General features: G+C 35.1%; 1 protein-coding gene across 18 annotated transcripts in view; it reads left to right on the forward strand.

The window, feature by feature from the left end:
* Hdac4 (histone deacetylase 4) overlaps nucleotides 1-26,965 on the forward strand; it is a 211,336-nt gene that overhangs the window by 176,794 nt on the left and 7,577 nt on the right. For 12 of the 18 annotated variants that reach the window (XM_077423066.1, XM_077423071.1, XM_077423072.1 and 9 more), the window contains 12 exons: nucleotides 3,298-3,411; nucleotides 12,715-12,840; nucleotides 13,304-13,386; nucleotides 17,505-17,611; nucleotides 19,887-20,027; nucleotides 20,848-20,945; nucleotides 21,042-21,176; nucleotides 22,558-22,885; nucleotides 23,125-23,568; nucleotides 23,793-24,062; nucleotides 24,781-25,130; nucleotides 25,352-25,906. In XM_077423066.1, the coding sequence (XP_077279192.1) occupies nucleotides 3,298-3,411; nucleotides 12,715-12,840; nucleotides 13,304-13,386; nucleotides 17,505-17,611; nucleotides 19,887-20,027; nucleotides 20,848-20,945; nucleotides 21,042-21,176; nucleotides 22,558-22,885; nucleotides 23,125-23,568; nucleotides 23,793-24,062; nucleotides 24,781-25,130; nucleotides 25,352-25,906 (2,751 nt within the window). The remainder of the gene's footprint in view (nucleotides 1-3,297; nucleotides 3,412-12,714; nucleotides 12,841-13,303; nucleotides 13,387-17,504; nucleotides 17,612-19,886; nucleotides 20,028-20,847; nucleotides 20,946-21,041; nucleotides 21,177-22,557; nucleotides 22,886-23,124; nucleotides 23,569-23,792; nucleotides 24,063-24,780; nucleotides 25,131-25,351; nucleotides 25,907-26,965) is intronic. The other 6 variants (XM_077423069.1, XM_077423061.1, XM_077423059.1 and 3 more) reach the window with 5 other exon arrangements.

Below are 26,965 nucleotides of genomic sequence, written 5' to 3' on the forward strand. Positions count from 1 at the left end.
CTCTGAAAACGAAGAAAAATGCGATTAATCATTTTTAAAAAGAAGATTAAAGCAAGTTTCTTAATATTGACGTGTACACTAAACAGCGTAGGGTAATTTTAACGTTCTTAAGAATTGCGAACAGACGGTAACATTCTGAGGCATACCAGTAAATTTAGAATCGCTCGCCTTGCAACTAACCTTAGCTCTTGAACTAGGCGCATATAATTAACACAATTATCGATATCGGTAATGTAAGCCACGTTCAATTTTCCCAGGACATTATCTATATGCAAATCGGATATTAGTACCATCATTACGTCATGCGCCTCATTATTTATTTTTTTATCTGTCTATTTTTAGATACTAAATTGCAGTAAATGTTTTTCGAAGGATGTATTACTCACTTCGACAGATATATTTCCTCTTTTTTTTATTATTATCATACTGACTGATAAAAACAACTTTTTTTACTGAGATGTTTAAAACAAAATTTATATTTCCGCAAAAACCTGAAGTCTCGCGGCGATCAATCCGACAATCAGAAAGAGAGTCAAGATATTAAAGAAAAGGGCAAGTCGCGTCGTCAGAAACGGCCGTACCGACGTCACTAAACCTCGGTGATTATTGTACTCGCGTATCCAGTCTTGCACCATGATGGTGTTCGGGTCTAGCATTTTAGGACCTAAGATGGCCTGTAATTAAATCAATATAACGTAGTTTTTTATGTACAGATATACGTGTAATTTTAATAAGTCTCTTCACATTAAACTTTTGATTACTGTAACTGTAGCCAAATTTCTATCTTAACATAAATATTTTTGAAACGTAAAGAAAGAAGGAGCAATGGAGTCAAAAATGAAATAAAAATGCTACTTCGTCCATCATGCTTATATAGCTATCAGTTAGGATGAAACTCGGTAAAATAAGACAAATATTTTCTATATTCCCTCCCTCTTCTTTCCTCCTTTTGCTTATCTCTTATTTTTGCATTTTGTGCATTTCGGCCAGTATAAGGCTTGCTATCGCTCTTCTTAGAGAAACCGGTGGGACTGGCGCGTATATACTAACAAAGTCGCAAGCCAAGGCCACTGAATTTAACGGCGCTCTGCATAATGGGCAAGGTGGCGGTGCAGGTGCGATTCTAACATCGCAATAATTCGCCAGGCATTCCGCGCATAGCGAATGACCGCAAGGAGCTCTCACGCCAATCTTCGGTACTCCCAAACAAATCGGGCAAACTTCGCAGTTGTATGTCACGATGGATCTGTCATCGCTGCATGCCAAGAAAACGATAAGTGCACACATATGTGTATTTTATGACACACATTGCTTTGTTTTCGAGGATTGCAAAACGTAAAGAGTTATAAAATATTATTTTGGCTTGGCCAATAAGCAGTATGAGCGATAAATATCCGCGAATGTAGTAGACATGAAATATGCAGAAATAAATTACTGGCATGTTAAAAAAGAAAGGTGTGTTGCTAAATAAAGTAAATTATAGCAAATATGAATCTATTTGTATTAAAACGAGAATCGGTGAAACAATACTTTATATTTTGCGTTTAATTTACTCCAAACTGTTCAGATAAAACATGCAGTTTTACATAACATTGTCCAAATATAAACGATACAAATTATTTGGATTTCTCGTAAAAAAAAAGATTATTTTTAATTTAAAACGCTCGAAAAAGCATCGAGATAACGCGTTTCTTTTTTGAAAGTAATTTGTACCTGAGCTCTTTCATTTCGATATTCGAATTGTCGTCTGGCTCGATTGGAGTCTCTCGCGGAGTTCTTCGTAAGCTCCATCTTCCACCAGATGAATCCTTCTTTTTGAACAACAAAACGTAAATTCCGAATCCTACCGCAAGCACCGTAACCCGAAGAGCGTATCCTTTCCATCCCGAGATCGGACCCTCGTTCGGAGGCATGATAAAAGCGAGGGTCCTTGCTCTATATTGTTCGGTAAGGTTCATTTCATAGTTTCCTCCACGAACCGATATCGATTAATTTAGTATTTCAGTTCAATTTGTTGATATTTTTCCGCGATGTATTGCAATCCATTTGAAAATTTCAGGATCGATGAGCTTTGTTTAATTAAATATGTAGATTGATGTGTGAATGTGACACCGACAGATGGTGACAAAGTGATGTTCAATTGTCAATCGCGATAATCTGATATTAAATTCATTAGTTCATGACATTAATTATGAGAATCACAATGTGTTTGATTATTCACATATCTTTCTTACATTATATTTAACAACTTTTGAGAATTACTTTAAAATAAATTCAGTTTATTTATGATAATTATTTTACGATTTATATCTATTATCATCAACACTGTCGATGTCGCTTCCGTATAACTGATCTAAAAGAATGCTCAAGATCTGTTTTTACAAATTTTGTGTTGAAATTATTGGGGTTTTAGTCATTCTCTGTTTCTTTCTATTCTATTTTAAAACAAGAATTGATCCTAATTGGCTTCAGGGAAATGTCAATCGAGAATCTTGTCTCGCTTGTAGCTCGTAGCCGACAAAGTTCTCGAATCTTGTCTCGTTCGTTAATTCTATAGAGTGCTATGGTCAGCGTAACTCCGGTTTCAAATCGTACGATATCGCCTTCGATTTTTTATGCGTTCTCGCAAAAGGTGCAACGCATGCACGGGTATCGCGTGACAGCGTGCCCGTTCGTTTGCGGACGTAACCAATTGGGCGAAATCGCTTTAGTCTCTGTGTCAGAAGCCCACGCATTTCCTTCTGAGAAAAGGCGACTCAAAGTCGCCCACGTGCGCGACGAACGACAAACGGCAACGAAAAACATTCGAGAGAATTGGACACACGGTGAATTGGATTAAAACGTGTCGGATGCGCGCCATGTTGGCATGAAACTTTGCTCTGGCACCGGCAGCAGCACTACGCATACTTTCGCATTTCCACTCGACGTACGCGACAAAAGCTTTGATTCAGAGACATATTGAAAAGCTCCGTGCATAAATCTGGATCTCCATTTGTTCTCTTTTTTTTTTTTATCGAACTGCCCTTTATTCTCCACCGTGGGTGAATTAAAAATAATAAGTGCCTGCCATAAATTAATATACTGCATATGCGGTATAGAAAAAAAAAACATCGTATCACGAACAGGAACGCTTTGTGACGATTTCAGTTGAAGGAAGAGATGTGTGTCCAGCGTGCGACTTGTCGATTATGTTTTACTCACGAATTGATTACTACTGTGTCTTCAGATACCTTTTGATATTCTAGCTTTCAGCTAAAGATGTTACATTACCCTTGAGATATCTGGATTTGTTTCCAGCTACAGCAGCACCATCAGCTTCAGCAGCAGATCCTCCGGCAGCAGTACCATGCCCAGGAACGACAATTGGCTGAACTGCACGAACAACAGATGCATCAGCTAAAGGTAAGCCGGGTAAGTCTAATCTTGTAGTATAAATTTGTTTATGTTTCACACCAACTTGTTATTTGATTGAGTCATCTTCTCTATAAGAATGTCTGTAAAATAGGGGTTCCCAACTTTATACTTTGTCAGGAGAGCCATATTAAAATTTTTGTAATAATCCGGTGGCCTTATCTTCAAAAATCACATAAAAACGAAATATCTTTATTTAAAAATTATAACGTCGAAATTTCTTAGCAGGCGGGATAAAACTTCACGGGGGGTCGGATCCAGCCCGCGAGTCGTAAATTGGGAACCTTCAATGTAGAAGATTTTCTTCAGATTTTGTTCAACAAACTAAATATTATTTAGATAATCAGCTCTCTTCCGGAGATCATTATTACCCCCTTTATGTCGACTTCCACGTAGCGAGAAGATAATTAAATCGTGCGGCAATATTTCTTAACCGATGGTTCGCTGGTACATCATCTATCCTACGCGCTGTGCTGTGCTGTCCGGCTATCGCGGTTTTATCCTAGAATATGTCTCTCTTCGAACGATGACCATTACTCGCTGTGGTGCAAGCGATTAAAGACCGTGGCACATAAAAAGACTTGAGCAGTAAGCAAATCAGCCAATCACAGTCAAGAACTTAAGGCATGGTCCTAAGCAGTAGCGAATCCATACACTGCATGTTGGAAATTTTTTTTTTGTAGTTTTGTTGAAAAAGGTCCTTGTTAAAATTTTTGTGTAAATTAATCAACACATACATGTGTAGATTTAACATATGCCTGCTATGGTAATTGAACTTAACAAATTTAAAATGTAAAATTATTAAAATAATTTAAAAAGTATATTAAAGTAACACAATTTGAACGTATTTATTAAATGTGTTGAAATTTACAGAAAAGGAGTGTGTGATTTTACTCTATAACAGAAGTGGGAATGAAAATTTACAGAAAAAGAGTGCTGATTTTATCTTACAATCTTAACTTCAACATAAAAGTTATGTTAATTTTACACATAATTACGATCAGAATTACATTTCCTTTTTGTTGAAATATTTTAACATAGTATCGGTGTTACCATTTAACTCATCCAGATTATGTTAAATTAACACAAAAATTTGAGTGGTTGATTTCCTTACTGTTTTTATTGCTTAAGTTTTTCTATAATGTGCCACGACTTTTACGGCAACAGTACGGCAGCTTGTGTATTATACGCGCACTATATGGGATTTTTTCCCTCTCATCCCTGTTGTCCATGGCGATTCTTTGGCAATGCTTGGGCGCCGCTGCCTTGCGTCCCCCCCTCTCTCTCTCTCTCTCTTTCTACTTCTCTCTATTTCTCTCTGTGCTAGTCGAAAGTCCAGCGGAATATTCCTCTCATTGTCGGCGAAGCGCGTTAACGTGCGTCACGGAGGCGATAATAACAATAACGGTTGATCGTGAAAATAAACTGGCTTGCATTGCGCTGCGTCGCTCCGCATCATCGCGAAATTTCGCGATCCTTGGCTCGCTTATCTCTCTCTCTCTCTCTCTCTCTCTCTCTCTCTCTCTCTCTCTCTCTCTCTCTCTCTCTCTCTCTCTCTCTCTTTCTCTCTCTCTCTCTCTCTCTTTCTTTCTCTCTCTTTCTCTCTCTCTCTCTCCTCTCTCTCTCTCTTCTCTCTCTCTCCCCTCTCTCTCTCTTTCCCCTCTCTCTCTCCCCCTTCTCTCTTTTTCTCTCCCCTCTCTCTCTCTCTCCTCTCTTTCTCTCTTTCTCTCTCTCTTTCTCTCTCTCACCCCCCCCGCGGTTATAGCACGCTTTAATTTCCAAGTGTGACACGAATGCATTTTGACACCGGACACAACGGCCGAGAGTTGACAGCTTTTGAGAATAGTCATTTTACGTACGAACGGGGACGACAATTTTTATACAGACGATGAAAAGCAGACCGCGCGTGCGATGAACAAAATCATAGGAATCTTTTCAGTTAAGTTTTTATTGAATTTGAAGTCAATTTTTATTTATTCACGAAAATGCTGGCGCAAGAATAAATTCGTAAATGGAAGAGTCTTTTTGTAAACTAATTGCGGTTCTCTCAACAATGTTGAGATATTTTATTTACCTCCCAAAATGTTTGTTTGTTTTGGATTTTTTTGTAATAAGCGTTTTACTATAAATCGATAATCTTTTCGCATCGTATAGCACGTATATGCGTTGTGACGCTCGTTTATCGTAATTATGCATGGATTCGTCGCATCGTATAATCTTGCACATGTAACATCATGTATATTTGTCATAGGAAATTACTATTCATGGACGAAACGAGGTATGGTAAATTAAAATAGACACACGTGCAGCTTTGTTTTCGAATAACGCGACTTCGAATTAATCTCAGTATCTCACGTACGCGAATACATTGCTGTTACGCGTATGAATAAAACTCGACCCAATTAGAATCCGAGTAAATCAAAATTGATTGCTTAAACATCTGTTTATTGTTAATCTATCGCAATTAATCTGATCACTTACATTAGACTTAGAAAATGTGAGATTTGGAATAGTAGATTAATTGAGCGAGCCTATTACAGATCTGTGTTAGTGATTCTATCATATTCCATTTTTAATTATTTCATCAAACATTTATGTCACACATCTTTAAAAGAACATTTTTTCTTTGTTAGACTTTTATTATTTTTAGTCAGATAAAATGTCTGCTTTTTATCGTTTGCTGTCATTCTCGTTTCCATGTAAAATGTATAAATTAATATATCTCTGTATAAGTTGCTACGAAATCTCTTTTGAAGTTTTATTTAAACGTTTATATTTTTAATTAAAATTCAGAGAATTATTATAGAATTTATTATAGAATTAATAATATTTAATTGTTGTAAGCTTTTATCACATGAGTACACATTGAAATTGAGAATTGCATCCCAATCACGCGTTAGTATCGAAAATCTAGCACCCAAACAAAGATTACAACTTTGAAAGATAGGTATGCGATAATTTTGAAGTCATTAATTTTAGTTAGATCTCTTCCAATCAAATCTATAATTACGTAAATAGTATAAAGATTAATTATTTTACATACAATCTTTTAAGCTTTATAGGAAGCTTATTTTCTCTACTTATTTTTATCTGAAATTATATCTATATAACTTTTTTTTAAGATAACATGATACTATTTTTAGAATCAATCTAATAAAATCGATTAAATTTAAAATTAGATGTTTTAAATTTAATCAAGTGAAATGAATTGGAATGAAATAAATGCATATGCAGAGCACCAAATTTCCGTCTCAACATCTGAGTAAAATTGAAACTTCTTTTTCTGGACGAATTTACGGACAAAATACTTTCTTGTACTGCGCTCGGTTTTACTCTTATCGTAAGTTTTTTTTTCCTTTGAACACTCCGGATCTGAAGTGGGTCCCGTCGCGAGGAAGTGTGATTCATTCGCACTTTGGTCAATCTCTCGTAATATCTACGCTATTTTTGGCTGCCGACATACGTAAACATACAACGGTGCACCTGTGGCGCGTGCCGACGTCACTTCCGCCTCGCGGTGTTTCAAGCGCAAGAGATGTTAACAGGTGTGCGCAGGTGTTCCCGGTCTCGCAGGTGGATTGCGCTGTACAATTGTATGACGTATCGCACACAACGGGGCGCCCCGTTCCCCGATTTGCTTTATTGGTCTACTCTCTAAATCTGAATCAGTGTGAAACTGCTGAATCAGTGACTATTTATTGATTCGGATTTAGAGAGTGGACTGTACTTTATTAACCGTCATGATCACGACGTTTTCTTTCGGCACGCTGCCGCCACCGGATCTCGTCGTGATTAACACGCGGCATTCTTCCGCGAATTTTATTGGTGACCGTAAGCGGGCGAAGCGTGATTCGCGACTGCACAATCGTTAACGACGAGGTCGACAGAAAATGCGTAATATTAAACACAGCAGTATCAATTACATTACGACAGACGCTACAGTGAAAAAGAACTCTATCTGTTATGTGTATATGTTTTATTACATTCAATCTGATCGCTTTCATTCATATGTAAATAATTATGTAATCATGGATAAATTTCTTTCATAATAATTAATTTATATATATTAAGTTGAGGAAAAAGTAATCCATTATTTCTTCGTTTATTTCAAGGCTTTATTTAACATGGTTAGGATTGTTCGATTTGGGTCAATATGCACCGTTTTGTTCTACAATTTGTTGCCATTTCAAAGGTAATTTTATGATGCCTCTCTCATAGAAGCCCTGGTCCCTACCTGTGCGACGTGCATTTTTAACATCGAAATTACCGGAACGGAATCGACGAAATCAAAATTGCGCGCGATTGGCTGTGACAGTACCGGACCATTCACATTTCAGCCGCCTGGCTTGCATTTTCGCCTTTATCGCAAAATTGTAAAATATACCGAATTTTCTCTTTGTTGACGTCCATCTTTTACGCGCTATAACTCACAACTGAATCGACCAATCACAAAACAGTTATAGAATAACTTATGCGATTAATACATAAGGTGATGTATATATCACTCTAGCCATCTAGCGAAAAAATAATGGATATTACTTTTTCCCCAACCTAATATATATATATATATATATATATATATATATATATAAACAATGCTTTTTAATACAATTTTACACACAATTTATGCAGATAAAATTATGAAATAACTCAGAGAAAAATTTACGTTTTATTTTTATAATTGATACGTATTCACAAGTCAAGTAGGAAATTTATTTCAAAAAAAAGTTAGAGGTTTAATTTGAATAATATAATAAATTATGTTAATTGAATAATAAAACAAATATATTATTTGACATTTATTATTCAAAAATGTGAAATCTGTTATAAAGTTTAAAATAGTAAAGTTGTTTTTCGAAGAATTAAATGTAAGATTAGAAAACTGTAATTTTTTCTTGACATTAGGATTGATTTTTCTCTATTAAGTCATTCGTAATAGGTCATTATTATTGTGTCGAACACCTTTTATTACGTATTTATTTAATGTAAATTACGCGTGCATAAATTAAATTTTAATTTGCAATAAAAATATTCCTATACATATAATAAAAGATGAGATTGGGGACAAATGATTTTGCTGTTCGTTTATACTCACATGTGTCTAGATCTAATAACAGTATACCGCTCAAATCGATGATATACGAGAACGCGAGGGCGAGAAAGCGATCCCGCGCGGAGAAGAGAGCGGTCGCCCTTGTTAGAGACGCGAACGTTCCACGTGCGTAGCGGATATTAATTGGCGAATAACGAGACGTCGTGAACGCGTGAACGAGAGCGATGCCAGACCGGAGATTAATAGAGCCACGGTCGCGTGGCGATGTCGATGAACTCCGGGAACGCGACTCTTCGTTTTCCGCGGTGGGAATATCGCGAGATTCGAATTAGAGGAGGATGACGAAGGGAAAGAACTTCTCACGGAGGTGAGACGCGATTTTATCAACGCGGCCGATGCAAGCCAACATGTTATTTGGCGAGAGCTATTAATAAATATTTTATTCTCGCGACTGTTATTTCATACGATGCCGACGATCCTGTGGTATGCATACTCTAACGTATACAAGAAAGGTGGGCGGGCAGAGGGGGACGAAGAGAAAAGAATGGAAGAGAGAGTGAGAAAGGAGGAGAGGGGAAGAGGAGATAAAAGAGAAAAGAGAGAGTGGGAGGATGAGGGAGGAGGAGAGGGCGAGAGAGAAGGAGAGAGAGAGAGAGAGAGAGAAAGAAAGAGAGAGAGAGAGAGAGAAAGGGAGAGTGTTTATCGCACGGGAAAGATTATGCGACGCGCGATTAGATTAACTTTACGTTACTCACGTGCTTCTTTTTTACTTGCGCGGGGTGTATTTTATATCCTGCATTTTGTTTATATGTAAAGATATATAAAAATAGAGTTTTTGCTGAATAATTTTAATATATTGAAAAACAAATTTAATAAATTATATTTGTTTTATATTATAATTTTCAAATAAAGGCAGAAAGGCAAATTAGAATCAGGCGTTTTATCAACTTTTATTTGTTTATTAAAATTACCTTTTATGTAATTTAGTTAATAAAATTTATAAAAATAAAATAAACTAAAATAATGAAATATTTGAACATAAAACAAAATAAATTACAAATTTTAGTTTTATAATGTGAAGATATATTACTTATATTTTTTATATGATTTGATCTATTTCGTTGATATGATATTTGAGTCATTCAATTCCAAGTCATTGTAATTTTTATCGTTTAAATCTTGATTAAAGTGCTCATCAGATTTTATAAATATAATCTTCTAAATCCTATTACAAAATACGAAAGATTATTAGTTACTATAAAACTCGAAATTACTATTTATTTGTATTTATTTTCTGCACTTTATTATTTACTTGCCATTCTTTGGCTACTGATAATTATTGCAAAAATGTAATTCAATTCATATAGTTCTGAAGTCTTTTGAATTGTTATTACATACTCTAGATTGTAAACGAAAATAAATAAGATATTAATTAGACATTAAACATCTATAGTCTATAGTCTATACTATTATATAAAATCTTTACGGGTGGTTTATATGTTTGAACGTTAATAACTTGAAAACTATTGGACCGAATTTTTACCACAAGTACATGAAATAGGGCTAGAATTTTCTGGAATGTGCTATAGGGTGTGTATTTTTTTGTTACCGATTTTCTGGAAACCGATTTTTTTAATTTTTCTAATTCTTACGGGCAAAGGAATTAAAAAAATCGGGGTCCAGAAAATAGATAACAAAAAACTATACACCCTATAGCACTCCTCGGAAAATTCTATCCCTATTTTATATGGTTTGAATACAAATTTGGTCCAATAGTTTTTAAGTTATTAACGTTCAAACATACACCACCCGTAAGGATTTTATATAATAGTATAGACTATAGACTATAGTAATATATAAAATCCTTACGGGTGGTGTATGTTTGAACGTTAATAACTTAAAAACTATTGGACCGAAATTTTACCACAAGTATATGAAATAGGGGTAAAATTTTCCGGGGAGTGCTATAGAGTGTATAGTTTTTTGTTACCGATTTTCTGGAAACCGATTTTTTAATTTTTTTAATTCTTACGGGTGGTGTATGTTTTAACGTTTTTAACTTAAAAACTATTGGACCGAATTTGTATTAAAATCATATAAAATAGGGGTAGAATTTTCCGGAAAGTGCTATAGAGTGTATAGTTTTTTGTTACCTATTTTCTGGAAACCGATTTTTTTAATTTTTTTAATTCTTACAGGTGGTGTATGTTTGAACGTTTTTAACTTAAAAACTATTGGACCGAATTTTTATTAAAATTATATAAAATAAAGGTAGAATTTTCCGGGGAGTGCTATAAAGTGTATAGTTTTTCGTTATCTATTATATTTTTTGAAAACCGATTTTTTTAATTTTTTTAATTTTACGCAAAATAATTGACTGAATCTTAAAGAATTATATATGAAACAGGGGTAGAATTTTCCGGGGAGTGATATAAAGTGTATAATTTTTTGTTACCGATTTTTTTGGAAACTGGTACCGAAATTTTTCCAATTTTTCAGGAATTAATTGACCGAATCTCAAAGAATTGAATTTTGTGATATAAAGTGTATAATTTTTTGTTACCGATTTTTTTGGAAATTATTATCAGAAATTTGTTGAATTTTTTGGGAACTAAGTGATCAAATCTTAAAGAATTGTAACAAAGGTAGAATTTCTATAGGAAAGTATTATAAACTGTATAGTTTTTCGTTACCGATCGATCTTTCAAAAATTTTATTAATTTTTTGAAAAAAGAGAGAGAGAGAGACTATTTGCGTGTCTTATTACATATATGTCCTCTGGGGCGAAGCCCGGGTAACTAGCTAGTTAAAATATATATTATATTTTTTTTATGTAATAGTATTAAATTTATCAGGTTTTTTAAGCGCAATAATCAGAAATATTGTATTCTTTGATTACTTGTGCAAGCTGTATTGTACACTCTACGTATTTTTATATTAATTTTTTATAGATTCTATCCATGAAATACGTTTTTTTTTTAAATAAATTAATTTAAAGATGTACAAGAGCATTTGATTGATAAGAAAGTTTTACCCGATCAATTTATCGAATTTCTATATAATATTGGTGTATGCACAGCGCGCGAATAATACAGAGCTTAATGCTTCGCTTGGCTGCCCTTACTTCTATATGTGCGATTATAATTAATCCAATTCGCGTATTGTAGTCACTTTTGTTTTTCCGCACTTTATCTGCGCCATTGTCGATTAAGGGCCGCGGTTGTTCGCAACCTATTGGTAAGCTATTACCTGATAGTTAAATCACATGTATCTTTGTCCAATGTAAAAGATAAACAAAGACATACATATGATTTAACTATTAGATAGTTTACCAACAGGCTGGAACAACCAGCCCTAAGACGATTCGTTTTTCCTTCGCGCTCGTATTTTCTCTTGTAGGTAATATCCATCACTCGTTATTGAGATCTCAAAATCTCGGGTATACTTGCAACTCGTGCGTTCGCGTAAAAGAGTCTCGCGCTGCGCGTGTACTTGGCGCGAGACACTATATCGTGCCTCTTGATTGATACATTTTGAAATGATCTTTTATTACATTCTTGTCCCTTGTAATATCCCATGAATGGCATATCTTTTATAAGTTTTGAATTAAAAACACATTTGATTTTATTTTGTCTTATTAATTCTGGAAACAAGGTTGCATCAAATACGAAATCTTGTTTAGCATGTTGATCTGTTAAGGAGGAACTGCTGGTGCAGTACGGAATATATATTGTCATGACAGGTTTTGTGACGGGGATCTGAGTTTCAACTTTGAAAAGGCGTGGTATATTCCATGCGAGAAAAGCAGACGAGATAACGTATGGAAAATTACCGTTAAATCCCATGGCCATTGATGCAGCAGCTGTGCGTGGCGTCTCGTAATCGAGCTAAAGCCGCCGATAATAACTCGGGGGACACGGTTTGCGTCATTTCCAGACGATGATTGTTCGAGCTGCGTGAGTTATGCGCGCATGGCAGTTACCGGATTAAATCAATTAAAACATATAGCTTCGGAGGGGGCGGGGGATTGGATCTAACATAAATACTGCCCTTGCAATATTTCCCGGCTCGCAAATGCGTATCCTCGGATTCTGATTTTGATCGAAATATAATTACGCCACCTATCGCGACGAACGCCCCACTTTCATCCCTATTCGCGGAATCCTATAATGATCTCAGGATGAAAGCGCACATAGGAGATACGTCGTAAAAGAAAAGATGAGTTTCTGAGAACTTACCTTTACTCGCAGCTCTGGGAGCAGCAGAAGCAGATGGAGGAACAGAGGCGAGAGAAGGAAAGGCTCGAGGCTCTGAGAAAGAAGGACAAGCACGATCACAGCGCGAACGCGTCCACGGAAGTCAAGGAACGCCTTCATGTAAGTGAACTTTGCTGTTAAACGTTGAACGTTTAAATAAATATTTCTAGCATTTTTCAGCTACGAGCAATGACGATTATAAGTTTACACAAGGATTAATCCTTACTTCTTGAATTTTGCATATTTTCAGTATTATTAATCATAAAATACTTAGTTACGGTTTATAAGTGATACTCGATAAAAGTAAAGAGAAATGCACAAATTGATCTCGCGAATCGCGCGTTAAGAATGAACAATTTTATGAGCTTTTATTTCTCATATTTACGTAAAATATATAAGTCTCAATTTGTCTGAAATAAGGAACTTTCGTTTAGCTGAGGGAGCAATGTTTAGTCGTTTATGAGCCTCCCAGTTTTCAATCAGAATCGATGTATCGATTTTCCGAATTAGCATGTAAGCGACGCGCGCTCTGAATTATACGCGAATTTTATATTTTTTGTTTACGAGGCGCTTACGATTACAGAGTTTCCTGGTGAACAAGAAGCAAAGAGAGGCAGCTGCCGCGGCGAACGGATGTCTACCCGGTGCACCGGGATATAGGAGCTGGTAAGATGCACAATTATGCACGAGAGATGGATAGAATAAGATAATCGAACTGTAAGATGTTTTGAAGAAATAGGTCTCGTAAACTTGAGTGAAATAAAAACAGACACTTTTTGATCACGAGCTATTCGAAATAAGGCACTTTTTCTGAGTAAAGCTTATATTTGCACATGAATTTAATTTTATTGTGCAGATATCTCAACAAACAGCGCTGATATCTGACGTTGAGAATCGATCATATTTCGTTAAAATTTAAATTTCCTTTCAAATGTACTTTTTTTACATTTAAGAAAAGCATATAGATGTATTGTGGTCCTAGTGGTCCATTTTTTATTACATTGGATACGAATAGAGTATATCTTGAAAAATATACTGCATAAAGAAAGATAACTTGAATCAAATAATATTGATTTATCAAAATAAATTAAATTTTTACTTGATTTAAAAATATATTTTACTGCACGCAACATAATATTTTATTCAAACAAGTATATATTTATGCAATAGTACCTAAGTGTAATTTATATCATACAAGATAATATAAATTTGAAACCAATAATTGCCAATTTAATACAAAAAGAATATTTGAAAGATAAAATTTAGTTTTTCTTTCAAATAATTTTGTTTTATTTTAAGAGGATATTTACTTCGAACAAGAAAATGTGTTAGAAAATATTAAAATTTTATTTTTTATTTGATTATTTAATTTATTTTTATTTAAAAATAATTATTACTTATCTCGGTAAGACTACTTCTTAATTACAAAATAATTGCTCATATTTACTAGCAATAAAATATTTTATATAGTTACTCCTTTCCAAACAATATTTATAGTAATTAAAAAAAATAATTAAGTCGATAAAATACTTATTATATATACTTTACACAATAATCTCTTCATTTATATATATTTTTTCGAATGTAAATGAATGTTTACTAAGAAAAATTGAATGTTTAAAATAGTTTTCAGGCTCCTGCTGGCTCGATTGCCAAGTCCGCGTTGACAGTACACGTAACATTTAAACTTGGCAAAACTGTGAACTACTATAAAGCATGAAAAATGATGTAAAAAAAACTGAACTATTCTTGCAACATACGCGTCATTTTTCGTTTTAGTGTAGTATTTTTATATTTAAAATAATTGGCGTAGCGGTTAAAATATAGAGAACTCATTTTGTTATAACTTAATATGCGAAATTAAATAGTTATTTCAATTTGGCAGTTGAACAGTTTGTTTTCGTTCTTGATTAGGCATAATTCAATTCGACATATATGGGTTATCGATTTCCTAAACAAAAAGGGAATTTTCATATATTTTACAAATCTGTTCTATAACGATTGCAAAATGCTATTTTATTGAAAAATATTTTTATTTCAATGTATGTTGCAAGAATTTTTATGTATTTCATGCTATTTTTTTTCTCTTTGGAGAGAAATTATCAATCCAAGATAGCCGCAGTGAGTGAACAGGAATCTTAAGAATATAATATTCAATTTTAGTAATTCATATTTTGTTGTAAAAATAATATTACTTTGTTTTTTGTTATAATATTATCTATTACACATTATTTTATTTTGTAAATATTGATTTTTAATAATAAAGAATTAAGAAAAATTGTTTATTATTATAAATCAATATTTCTTTATAATTTTTTTTGTAATAAACGAAAATTTTGTTTTATTTTTTTATTATTATAGACAAATAAATATTAAGGTTAACTAGTTGATACTAGTTGATACTATAAGATTATTCTGAGAAAATGTTATTTTTCTAATAAACATGTGTTTTACTTTATTTAAATGGCATTTTGTTTGGAACCTTGTATTTATGTATATACAAATGGCATTTGTTCCAAATTATTAATTTGTTAAATAATTTACGATAAAACATATAACTAAATAACACGAATTATTTCAAATAAAATAAAATTTAAATTTTTGTAATTTAAATAAATAGAAAACATATTAAAATATACATTAAAAATATATATTAAAGTTAAAATAAAATTCAGTTTTGATATTTAATAATTTCTTGATTTATTTTGTAATCGTATAAAACGTAACGTTTGATCTAGTTTTCGTAATACAAATTAATAATGAACAAGATCTTTTCAAGATATGAAACATAAACTTAAAGTTTTCATAACTTTTATGGCGCTTAGATGATTGCAAAAATACAATATTAAAATATTCATATTAAGTGTGATATTCTTTAGTTGGATTGATTAAAATATGCATAATTTTTCTAATATAAAATAGAAGATTATAATTAAATTATTGTTATAATTTGTTACATTAATTGTCCCTGATATAACACCATATCACAATCAGAGATGTCACATGAGTTTTTTTTATTCTTTTTAATTTTTTAAAAAACAGCATAAATATAATTATTCCTTTAAATTTAACGTAAATGAAATTTTTTTATGAGAATTTGTAATTAAATTTAGCGTTTTACTTCAGAGTGAATGCATGACAAATATTTCATTTTTTCTTATTATAAAGGAATAATGTAAATTATGACTTTAAAATTTGTATCAAATATATTTCAATAATTTTGAAGATCGAATAAGATACAAGCCGTTTTTGGTCTAAGCTTAGATCTTAGGCAGCTCAATATTAATTTTTCCGTATATATGAATTATTAACCCTCAGTTACCTTACGTTTTTACACCCCGATATTACCTCACCAGGGTCTGAGAGACCCCTGCCGTTTTCTCTAGCTTGTATCTTTAAGACAAATACATCAATTTAAAGTCTTTTTTTTTTTAATCGATGCGTCTTTTAAAAATCTACAAGACTGTGCAAGTTAAATTATTTCAAGTTAAAAAATGTAAATGTTATTTTAAAAAAAAGGAAGACGCGTTTTTCAGAAAAAGCGAAAAAGATTGCTTTTTTCCAAGTTGACGTAGTACTGACTAAAAAAGATACAAGTGTTTTATGAACGTTTTAAAGACCCTGCACGTTTTAACAATGTGCAGGGTCTCTCAGACCCATCAGGTGAGGTAACTGTGTGAGGGTTGATAACACACATATATAATATATATATATTGCAACGTTTTGCTGCGCGCCGATCAACTAACGAAAAAAATGTTTGATTTTTTTCCATTTAATACATATATTGTCAGACTAGTTTTCATATATGCTGATAGAGACTTTTTAACTTTATTTTTTTAATTTTTGTTATAAATACTGCATATATATTAATATGTTTTTTTTATTGCATGTTTTTTTCTGAAATTGTAATAGCTGCAAATATTTATACCCTCTTCTATCTTGAAACCGACTATACTTAGCCAAAGACTATCGTTCCACTTTTAGAATAACTGAAGCTAAAAAAAGTTCCACTGTTCTCGATGCTCTCGATCAGTTTAGAACACTCAAATCAAAATTTGCACGTTTCATTTCGGTTTTAATGGGTCGTCGCGATCGTCGTCGTTATAGTCTTCTCCGCCGCCGACGAAGTAACGGTAATAGCACAACCTGGCCCAGTTATCCATTTAGCAATGCCCTCAACGTTATTTCCTTGTCTCTGCCAATGATAACTTCATCTCAAACATGTATATGCGATACTCGAAATATATATTTTTTTCACCCAAGTTCTTGAGAAGTCATAGGAAACGTATATCATCTCCGACTTGCGAAAATGGCATCATGAGTCATATATAAATTAGGTAATATTTAGTTCAGTAAATAAATTCAGAATTTTAACATTCTTCTTTAATAGCTCTTTTTTAATAGCTTACTTAGAAATATATTGTATAAAATTTATGCATTATTATGTACTTATATAAAAATAACGTTTACAACGTTATATTATTTTAAACTAAAAAATTGTGCGTTAAAAAGTATAGGCAAAAATTAGATGTAAAAAAAGTATCACTATAATTTTACTTGTCAAAATGATTAATCCAATATATTTAAGTCTACCTTAACTAATTATCTCATTTTTTTTACTTGCAATATCTTACTAATAAACTGTTTTATGTGCATAAAGTTTTACGCATTTCGGATTAGATAAGACGTCTCTTTTCAACGTACTTTGCTCTCTTATTGACCATTATTTATCTAAATATTAATGATTTGTTATGAATGGCGTTTCGAATTTTTTTTTTATCCAGGCTACAACCGCAGTCGGAATCATCGAGCACCACGAATGCGGCGCATCCATATCAAATGCCGCAGATGCTCCAGAAGTTCGGCGACGATTTCCCGCTCAGGAAGACAGGTAATTGTCCCGAGATGTGTCAATTAACTTATGCATATTTCGTACAGGTAGTTTGTGTGCCAATAGAATGTCTACTAAAGCATGGTGTTTCGATGTTCGAGAAACGAGTTGAGTCCCCCAAAAAAACAGCTTACGCGTCGACGCGATGTTTGCTTTCTTTGATCATGATTTTATCCGAGAATATAAAGAAAGACAATGATTTTCCTCGACACAAGATTCGCTCGCTCGAATTATCCGCGGAAAACGCCGACACGCACATATAGCAAGTCGGCACGTCGCATTCATCTCCGAATTAATTATAGGTGAATCTCCAATTAGTTTCTGCGAATATCTGTCTTTTCTTCATGTGACACTTCACGTATATTTGGTCTTAATAAAAATGAAAAAGAATTAAGGTAAATTTGTCCGTTCATTGGCTCTTTTTAATGTATATCGACCAGTTGGCCAGCGAATCGATAATTAATGTGCGCGTTATCTCTAACTGATATACATTTATTTATGCGAAAAAGGTGCTAACATATGTCTGCAAACTCGTATACGGAAAACATTTGCCACGTGGCAAGGAAGCGGTACGGCTAGCTTTATCTCTTCAAAAGTTTCTGTTTATTGTTTAGTCTCGTAAAAAAAGTTTTATTCTACATTTTTTATTTATTTTTCATGTAGAATTACCTCTTTCTTGTTGGTACCACCAGTTCTAAGACAACCTGAAAATTTTAACGATTACTGAAAAAATACTTTTGTAAAAAAAAAACGCTGGGAACTTATGCATATCTTTAATAAATCTCCGGAGAACTGTTTGAACTTTTCAATGCGGCGAACGATGCGGAAAAATAGAAATAAAATTTAAACAATTGCAAAAAATCCATATTGGTCAGCATTTCAATATTCTTCGATGGCAAGCTTTTTTGTATGAGAAATATAGCGATAGTATATAATATTAATGATTAATTTTTCTCATGTCTTATACACTTCCTAAAAGTTTGAGGTTATTCATTGAAAATGTTTACTATATGAAATGAAATCAAATCTATAATTTAACGTATTTTTTATTATTTTATTCATTATTTTATAATAAAGTAAAAAATAGTATAAAATGTTTGAAAATGTTTAAATATCTTTTGCAAGATGAAAAGCGCCTTAGACACTTTTTTAATTTAGATACAAGTTTATTTATTTTTTCTGATACTCTGCTTTTACCCCTTTTCTAAAATAGTCCACAGCTCAGTTTTGGAAAAAAGGCCTTATGATTATAATCTATTTTCTTAAAATTAAACAAAATTCTACATTATACACAACTGTGCTAAATATAACTTTTATTTACTTTCAAATAAAGAAAAAATCAAAAAATATTGAATAAGGCATGAATCGGACTTTTAAATAGCATTTCACTGAAATATCTTTAAATGTTATATGTGGTCTCAGACTTTTTGTCGGCACTTTATTAGCATTTACACATATGTAATATACATACACAAATAAAATTTTACATAATTTGTAATCATATGCAAGTTTTTCGGTATTTGGAAGAATAATAACGATTTTAGAAATTAAGTGAAAAATTTCTTCATTTTTTTATTTTTTTATTTTATTTTAATTGTGTAGCGATTCTAAAATTAAATTAAAATTAGTTCGCTTTTCTTATCCTTTAATACAGGTTTAACCTTTGAGTAATTTCGTCGTACATAAAGGCTTTCATCCTCATTATCTCACGAGAGCTTTGTTCAGATAAGATGATCAAAAAGCAAAAAGTATTGAAAATATTATTCTATAGATTACAAAAAAGGAGGAAGGAAAAATATACACATCTCAGAAATGACCGCAGAAATATCTAGTAACTCAATATATCACAGGCTATATGATTTAAACTTCTGTTTAATATGCCGAATTAATAAGCGATACTTTTGCAAACGTGACGTACTTTTGCAAATCTCAACATTTTTTATTATTCCTCAAAGTCTTATATTTAACCGCGTGACATTTGAACACTTCTGTAAATCGCGCGTGTTATTAATTATTTGCCCCTCGTCCAGGCGAGTGTCACGAGGAGGCCTTTGCAGGCCTCTCCCCCATTCGCGATCTCTTCCTCCGCTATAATATGAGCGAGCGAACGCGAACGCGAAATGCGAAACGGCAGGGTCGTCTCGCATCGCGTTCTTGCCTTCTGTCCGTCCCCTTTCCTCTCCCGCCCCCGCCCCCGCCCCCGCCTCCGCCCCTCGCGCCCCTTTCTTACGGTATGACAATGACCAACTAACAACCGGCTGAAAAAATTGGCCAGCCTCGGAGCCGAACTTGCTGAAGGTGCGACTAAAACAGCGCGTGGAGAGGAACATGGCCTCAGCGTTGAGAAACTCACCCCTGATGGCACGCCGGAAGGACCGCCTGGCGTCGCACCTCAAGCGGAAGTCGTTATTAGCAAGTACGTTCCTCTCTCTCTCTCTCTCTCTCTCTCTCTCTCTCTCTCTCTCTCTCTCTCTCTCTCTCTCTCTCTCTCTCTCTCTCTCTCTCTCTCTCTCTCACACACACACACACACACACACACACATACGCGCGCGTGTGCGCGCGTGAGCTCTCTTCGAGAGAACTACTCTAGAGTATCGTAGAACGAGAGTTCTCTTTTATTTTCCTCTGCGCGATGCATTTGCCAACATTATTACATATACACATCTATATCTCTCTCTTTCTCTCTATTTTTTCTTTCTTTCTCTCACTGCACCCCGAGTGTTCGATTAATAGACTGTTGTTTAACGTTTGTTACTTACTCTCCTATAACGGCATGAGCAAGACTACTGTCCGATTAACATAATGTAAATTAGCGCTGAATCTGCTCCGGGAATATTCGAATGAGTTGCCGCTGACGAGGCTCCCCAAATAAAACGCGATGGATCGAGAAGCGTCGAAAGAGTCACGCTTTTAAACGGGTTCTGTCTTTTGGGCCGGTTCCTCGTAGATCATCAATTTTCATACATCAAAATTTACATACATGCATTACACACCAGCGCGGCGCGGCGCGGCGCGGCGGGTGTGGAGAAGTCAGTTTATTTTCGGAGTACCATTTTCGAGTCGTACGTTTGTCCTACTTGTTCCGCGCGTTGTAAATGCGCGACTTCGCATGCGATATCCTGGCGATCATCATCCGTTCGTTTCGCGTATGTTCTTTTATATTGCGCAACGACGACACTGTTCCTTCTTCTATCCTTCTCTCGGGGGTCCCGACGTACTAATTGTACGTTTTTCAGACCCTGGCAGCAATCCTGAGTCCGGGCCTAACTCTCCTCCGACCGTGAACAATTCTCAAGCCAGTCCCACTGCTGGAAGCAACACAGCGATACAGGAAGTAAGCTTCGACAATACCGTTTATATTTGCCACGATCTTTCGATGTTGTACGCCGCGAAAATTTACCGCGAGATATCTCGCTCTGATTTATTGCAGGAAGGTGAAAATCCGGCGTATGGAGGACGTCTCACTAGCAGTAGTCAGCAGGGCAGCCTTTCGGATCTTTCGCTCTTCAGTTCACCGTCCATGCCTAACATCTCGTTGGGCAGACCTCATGTACCGTCGAGCTCGGTAAGTACATTTTTCCTCGAAAATTCAAGTTCTTTTTTAACTACGACTCGCGCTCTTTCATGAATACGACAATTCAAAGTTTGTAATTTTCTCTCAAATATATGTTTAAATAGAAGGTGTCCCCATTTTAATGGAAGCAAGTATATATCTCCTAAACTTGACATTGTACAAAAAATTGTCTCAGATAAAAGTTTTAGGGTTTAAGGGGCATGTGATAGCGCTAGTGATTTGACCTTGGATAGCCGTTTGAAGATCACATGAAGGTTATCCATTTTCTTGGAATCATTGAATTTTTTTACATAATATGATTTCTCTAATGAGAGAGAGAGAGATTCATGTAAAAATGTTGAAAAAATAAATTATTTACAAGGTATTTTATATTTTACCGTAGCCTTTTTTGACATAAAATGTCAATCTCGTAAACTATTCATTTTTTTATAATCGTACCTTAACATTTTTATACATAGAATAATAAAGTGAATCAATTAGCGTAAAAAAATACAGTTATTTTAAAGAAAATTATGAAATTTTTATCTGAGATATTTTTTGTCAAGTTTAAGATATATAGCAGTTTCCATTAAAATGGGACATTCTGTATACATAATTGTTTATACTTATCAAAAGCTTTCTTTGTTATTATGGTGCAATGTGAAAATTCAACTTCCTTTAATATATATATGCGAGCGTCTATATATCTATATATATACACATATACACACATATATACATATATATTTGCTATATTTTTCTAGATATTTGTTTGACGCATTTAAAATGGCACACCCTATATATATATATATATATATATATATATATATATCCTTCTCATTTATCTTCGTTTATTGATTTTCTCAATTTAAAGTAAATTTTTCTTTACTAAATATTTTATTAAATGCTGTCTTTTTGATTTTTTAAATTTTAATCTCTTTATGTTTATCGTATCTTTTTCCCCTTCTCTCTCTTATCTAATTTTAAAAATTTGTACATAGGATTATATAAAAGACAAAATTCTATTATTTCTTTATCTTCAGTTATATGTTAAGAATAATGGTGTTTTGAATAATAGTGTTCTTGAGGAAATATCAATACTAAAGTGATAGAATCCATAAGCAAAAGATAAATTCAAAAAAAAGATTGATAATCTCAATAAAATAAAGAATTTTATACAAAATAGATAAACGTTGCGAAAAATGATAGGATATTTTTGGCACCGAAGTTATCTATTGCATTAACTCTGAGTAGAGTTTGTACTTCGCGTCGTTATACTTATCGTTAAAACGATAAGATAACGTCGATAATTTTAGAATCTAGATAACGTCGATAATTTTAGAATCTTTCCAAGTGTTTGATCGATGCGCATTGGGCTGTTCTTTGTTTGCAGAGCGGGACAAAATTGGCACCAGTCTCAGAAGCGGAAGTGCGGGCCGCGTTTACGGCGCGTCTCGGCATGCCGCTCACCGGTCAGATGCTGCACAGCAACCTGCCGTTCTATCCGTCCCTGACGGTCATCGAGGGCGAGCCGACGTACATCCACAAGCAGATACAGCAGAATTTACAGGAGCAAGCAACACCGCCGTCCGCGACAGTGGGCGGCAGCAGGCAGCATTCGGCAACGGCGGCAGCGGTGTATCACACTGCGGCGCCGATCACGGATACACAAGTGGCGCACGCGAGACTGCAAAAGGCTGGTCATCACCGGCCTTTAGGTAGTATGTTCCCTCTTTGTCTTCGTAGAAGCTCTTACCGTGCGCGTGCCCTGTTCTAATGGACAATGGTCTCCGCCGAGAAAAAAGAAATGACTCTGGAAGAGAGGCTGAACTTACCGAGATCAGCCGTCCAAAGTTCCCCGAAGGACCATTTCTACACGAAACATAGCACGCGTCGTTCAGTAACTTCTCGACAGCGTGTCGGCAAGCATTTATACGACTGTTGTCTTTTCTTTATATAGGTAGAACCCAATCTGCGCCCCTACCGCTAGGTCATCCGATGCTGCAGGGCGGCATAATCGCACCGACCACTCACTATGAGGAATATCTCGCGGAGAAACAGTTGCACGATCAGCAACAAGCGCACAATTATCTGAAACAGCAGATCCGTCAGACTGTTCTGACGCGAGTGGGTTCGCGCGGCCAGGCTAATCAGCTGGACGAGGCACCAGAGTCCGAAGAATCCGAGGTGATAGATCTAACAGGCAAGAAAGATCATCCGGAGGAGAGCGAGATCTCGAAACAGCAGAGAGACCGCGAGCAGTTCCTACAACAACAGAGGGATCTCATGATGAGACACACGTTGCAAACGAATGAATCGACCATCTACGCCGGAGGTTTAAGCAGGACCTCTCAAGTGGCTAGGCCGCTCTCGAGAGCACTGTCAAGTCCTCTAGTACACTTAGGTAAAACTTCAATATACTTTTATCTTTTGAACTGACGTGCTAAAGATTTTGCATTTATCTCTAATATTATATTAAATCCGTATAGCATTCAAACATTTTCTCCTAGCTATTTGTCTATAAGGAATATAGAATAGAGAGATAATTGGCCTAAACCTAATCTAATTTTTCAAAAAATTAATTTATATTTTTTAGCTCATGAAATTATCATGATTTTGTCTCTAAAGGTCCTCAGAGCAGCAGCGGTGAAATTTTCGTGCGAAGTTCTTCGCATCGGCCCACCACAGGATTAGCATATGACCCACTAATGTTAAAACATGCATGTGTCTGCGGCGAAACGGTCAGAGGTCATCCTGAGCATGGTGGCCGATTGCAAAGCGTATGGGCCAGGCTATCGGAAACGGGCCTGTTGCAACGTTGCGACCGAGTACGCTCGCGCAAGGCTACACTTGAAGAGATCCAAACATGCCATAGTGAAGCTCATGCGCTATTGTTTGGTGAGTCTTGTTCTTTCCACATTGTTTCAGCTTTATGAAGAAAATAATAACTTTAACTGACAATGAGATGAAACTAGCAGTTTTAAGATAATTATTACGCTAGAACGCTATTTTAAAAATTGAGAAAACCTTGAAAATTTTGCAGAATTTACAATTAAAATTTTATAATTTTTCTTGATTTTAAACTAATTGTACTATCTGTAGAACTGAAACGATAGTCATTTTTTTTTTTTTATAATAATTGAATAAATATTAATACCAAGCATACCAACTAATATTACTGTAATTAACTTGCCATGTGGAGTGTATACGTCCCATGCTAAACTAAACGTTCCGTTTAGGCTATTTTCACTATTATACGTAACACCATCATAAAACGTTTTATAAAATTATGCATTGATTCTTAACTATTATATATACCTATATATAATAGTTATCAAGATCATGGAAAGATCGTACACATTTTTCTTAATAATAATGAATTATATCAATATTTTTATAAACATTATATTATATATTATAAGCAAAACTGTCAGTCTCGACAATATAGGGCAATATAGTTACCGAAAATCGGTCCAGCGGGGAACGTGTTAAATCACAAATTTTAGTATTATTAGTAAAATAAAAAGAAATAAAATATACTGTAAAAAATTTTAAATCAAACTGTAAAATAATGCCGACAAGCAGTGACATTAATCTAGTCCCGTGGTGTGCGCAGGAACGAATCCGATGAATCGACAGAAACTGGATATGTCCAAGCTGTCGCAGTTGCCTATCAAGAGTTTCGTCCGACTTCCCTGTGGCGGAGTTGGCGTTGATTCCGACACAACGTGGAACGAGCTTAACACTGCACCCGCCGCTCGAATGGCAGTGGGATGCGTTGTCGATCTTGCGTTCAAGGCGGCAGTAGGCGACATTAAGAACGGCTTCGCCGTAGTGAGACCGCCCGGGCATCACGCGGAAACCAACCAAGCCATGGGTTTTTGCTTCTTCAACTCAGTAGCAATCGCAGCGAGGCTACTTCAGCAAAAACTCGATTACATTAGAAAAATTTTAATCTTAGATTGGGTAAGAATCGTTATTATCATCGCGCAGCATGATTTCTTTACGACGAGAATACACAATATGATATGTGATTTTAAAACGTCTTTACATCGTGAAAATAAGTAATGTCGATAATGCGATATAAGGGATCGAAGTTGTAGTCAAGATCAGGCTGCGATTCTAAATACTTTCGGACATGCCACGTATGACAAAATATTACATCATGCATTTTATATCTTCTTCAGGACGTTCATCATGGGAACGGTACTCAACAGATGTTTTACGATGATCCACGGGTGCTGTATTTGTCGATACACAGACACGACGATGGTAACTTCTTCCCCGGAACCGGCGGGCCTACTGAGTGCGGCGCTGGCGAGGGTCTCGGCTACAACGTAAACGTGGCATGGTCCGGTGGTCTGAATCCGCCCATGGGCGACGCGGAGTATCTCGCGGCGTTTCGCACGATCGTCATGCCAATCGCCAAGGAATTCGATCCGGACGTCATGATCGTCTCGGCCGGTTTCGATGCTGCTGTAGGCCATCCGGCGCCACTGGGTGGCTACAAAGTCAGCCCGGCGTGCTTCGGTAGGATGACGCAACAGTTACTTAATCTAGCCGATGGCAAAGTCGTCCTCGCCCTGGAAGGAGGCTACGATTTAGCGGCGATCTGCGACTCGGCACAGGAGTGCGTTCGAGCGCTGCTCGGTGACGAACCCAGTCCGCTTCGGGATGAGGAACTCACGAGGACTCCTTGCCAAAATGCCATTGATACGCTGCAGAAAACCATCGCCATCCAGGTAAGTCGAATATTGCGTGATGTAGTTGAATCTTTTTATTCGTTACTTAATCAGGAACCGAGCAATATTTATTTTGAAATTCTCTTCCGTATATACTATGTATCAGTTTATGTTATGTTTTTATTATAAATAGAGTAAAGTCTTATATCATATTCCTTTATTTACAATTTTTAACTCCTCTGAAGTTTGGGTTCAAACTCGGAACCAATTATGAATCGATCGCTCTCATGCAAAGCCATGAGTCACCTTATTGACTCCACTTCAACGTTTATACTTATTTTCTCTAATACGATTTGACACAAATACTTAGAATGAAAGTATTATCCTGCATGCATTTATTTAGAGCACAAAAGCAAATGAAAGAAAAAAAGGTATTTATTTAGAATAGCTACTGCACCTCAAATATCGATGAAATTAGGCTTAATCGATTCGTTTTTGCATAAAACGAAAGAATCTGGCAGAAAAATGCGGCGGTCTGCCCAACGAAGCGAGATATTTAACGTTAAAGTTGACGACTCTCAGGTTATGAAACCTGTCATACCGACGAGATGTAGCGACTGTGGTAGCGACATGAACATGCCCCGCGGCCACATGCGCATGCTCTGTCAGCTCTGTGGCCACATGCGCATGCTCCGTGTCCGCACGCGCATGCAAAAGTGCGCGAATTTGAAACGTATGCATACTTATAATGCATAAATATAAATATGTACTTTTTATATACGAACTATTCTCTGCTTTAACAAATTATTTGTTAAATAATTTGTTAAAGCAGAGAATAGTTGGTATATGGAAAGTACATATTTATATTTACAATGAATAGTTGGTATATAAATATGTACTTTTTATATACCAACTATTCTCTGCTTTAACAAACTATTTGTTAAATAATTTGTTAAAGCAGAGAATAGTTGGGGTATGAAAAGTACATATTTATATGTACAATGAATAGTTGGTATATAAATATGTACTTTTCGTATACCAACTATTCTCTGCTTTAACAAATTATTTCTGTTTCGTTAACTTCGACGCATAATATCTGTAGCAGAAATAATTTGTAAA

This window comes from Temnothorax americanus, unplaced genomic scaffold (assembly GCF_048541705.1).
Source record: "Temnothorax americanus isolate GAGA-0224 unplaced genomic scaffold, ASM4854170v1 Scaffold76, whole genome shotgun sequence".
In the NCBI taxonomy this organism is placed as follows: domain Eukaryota; kingdom Metazoa; phylum Arthropoda; class Insecta; order Hymenoptera; family Formicidae; genus Temnothorax; species Temnothorax americanus.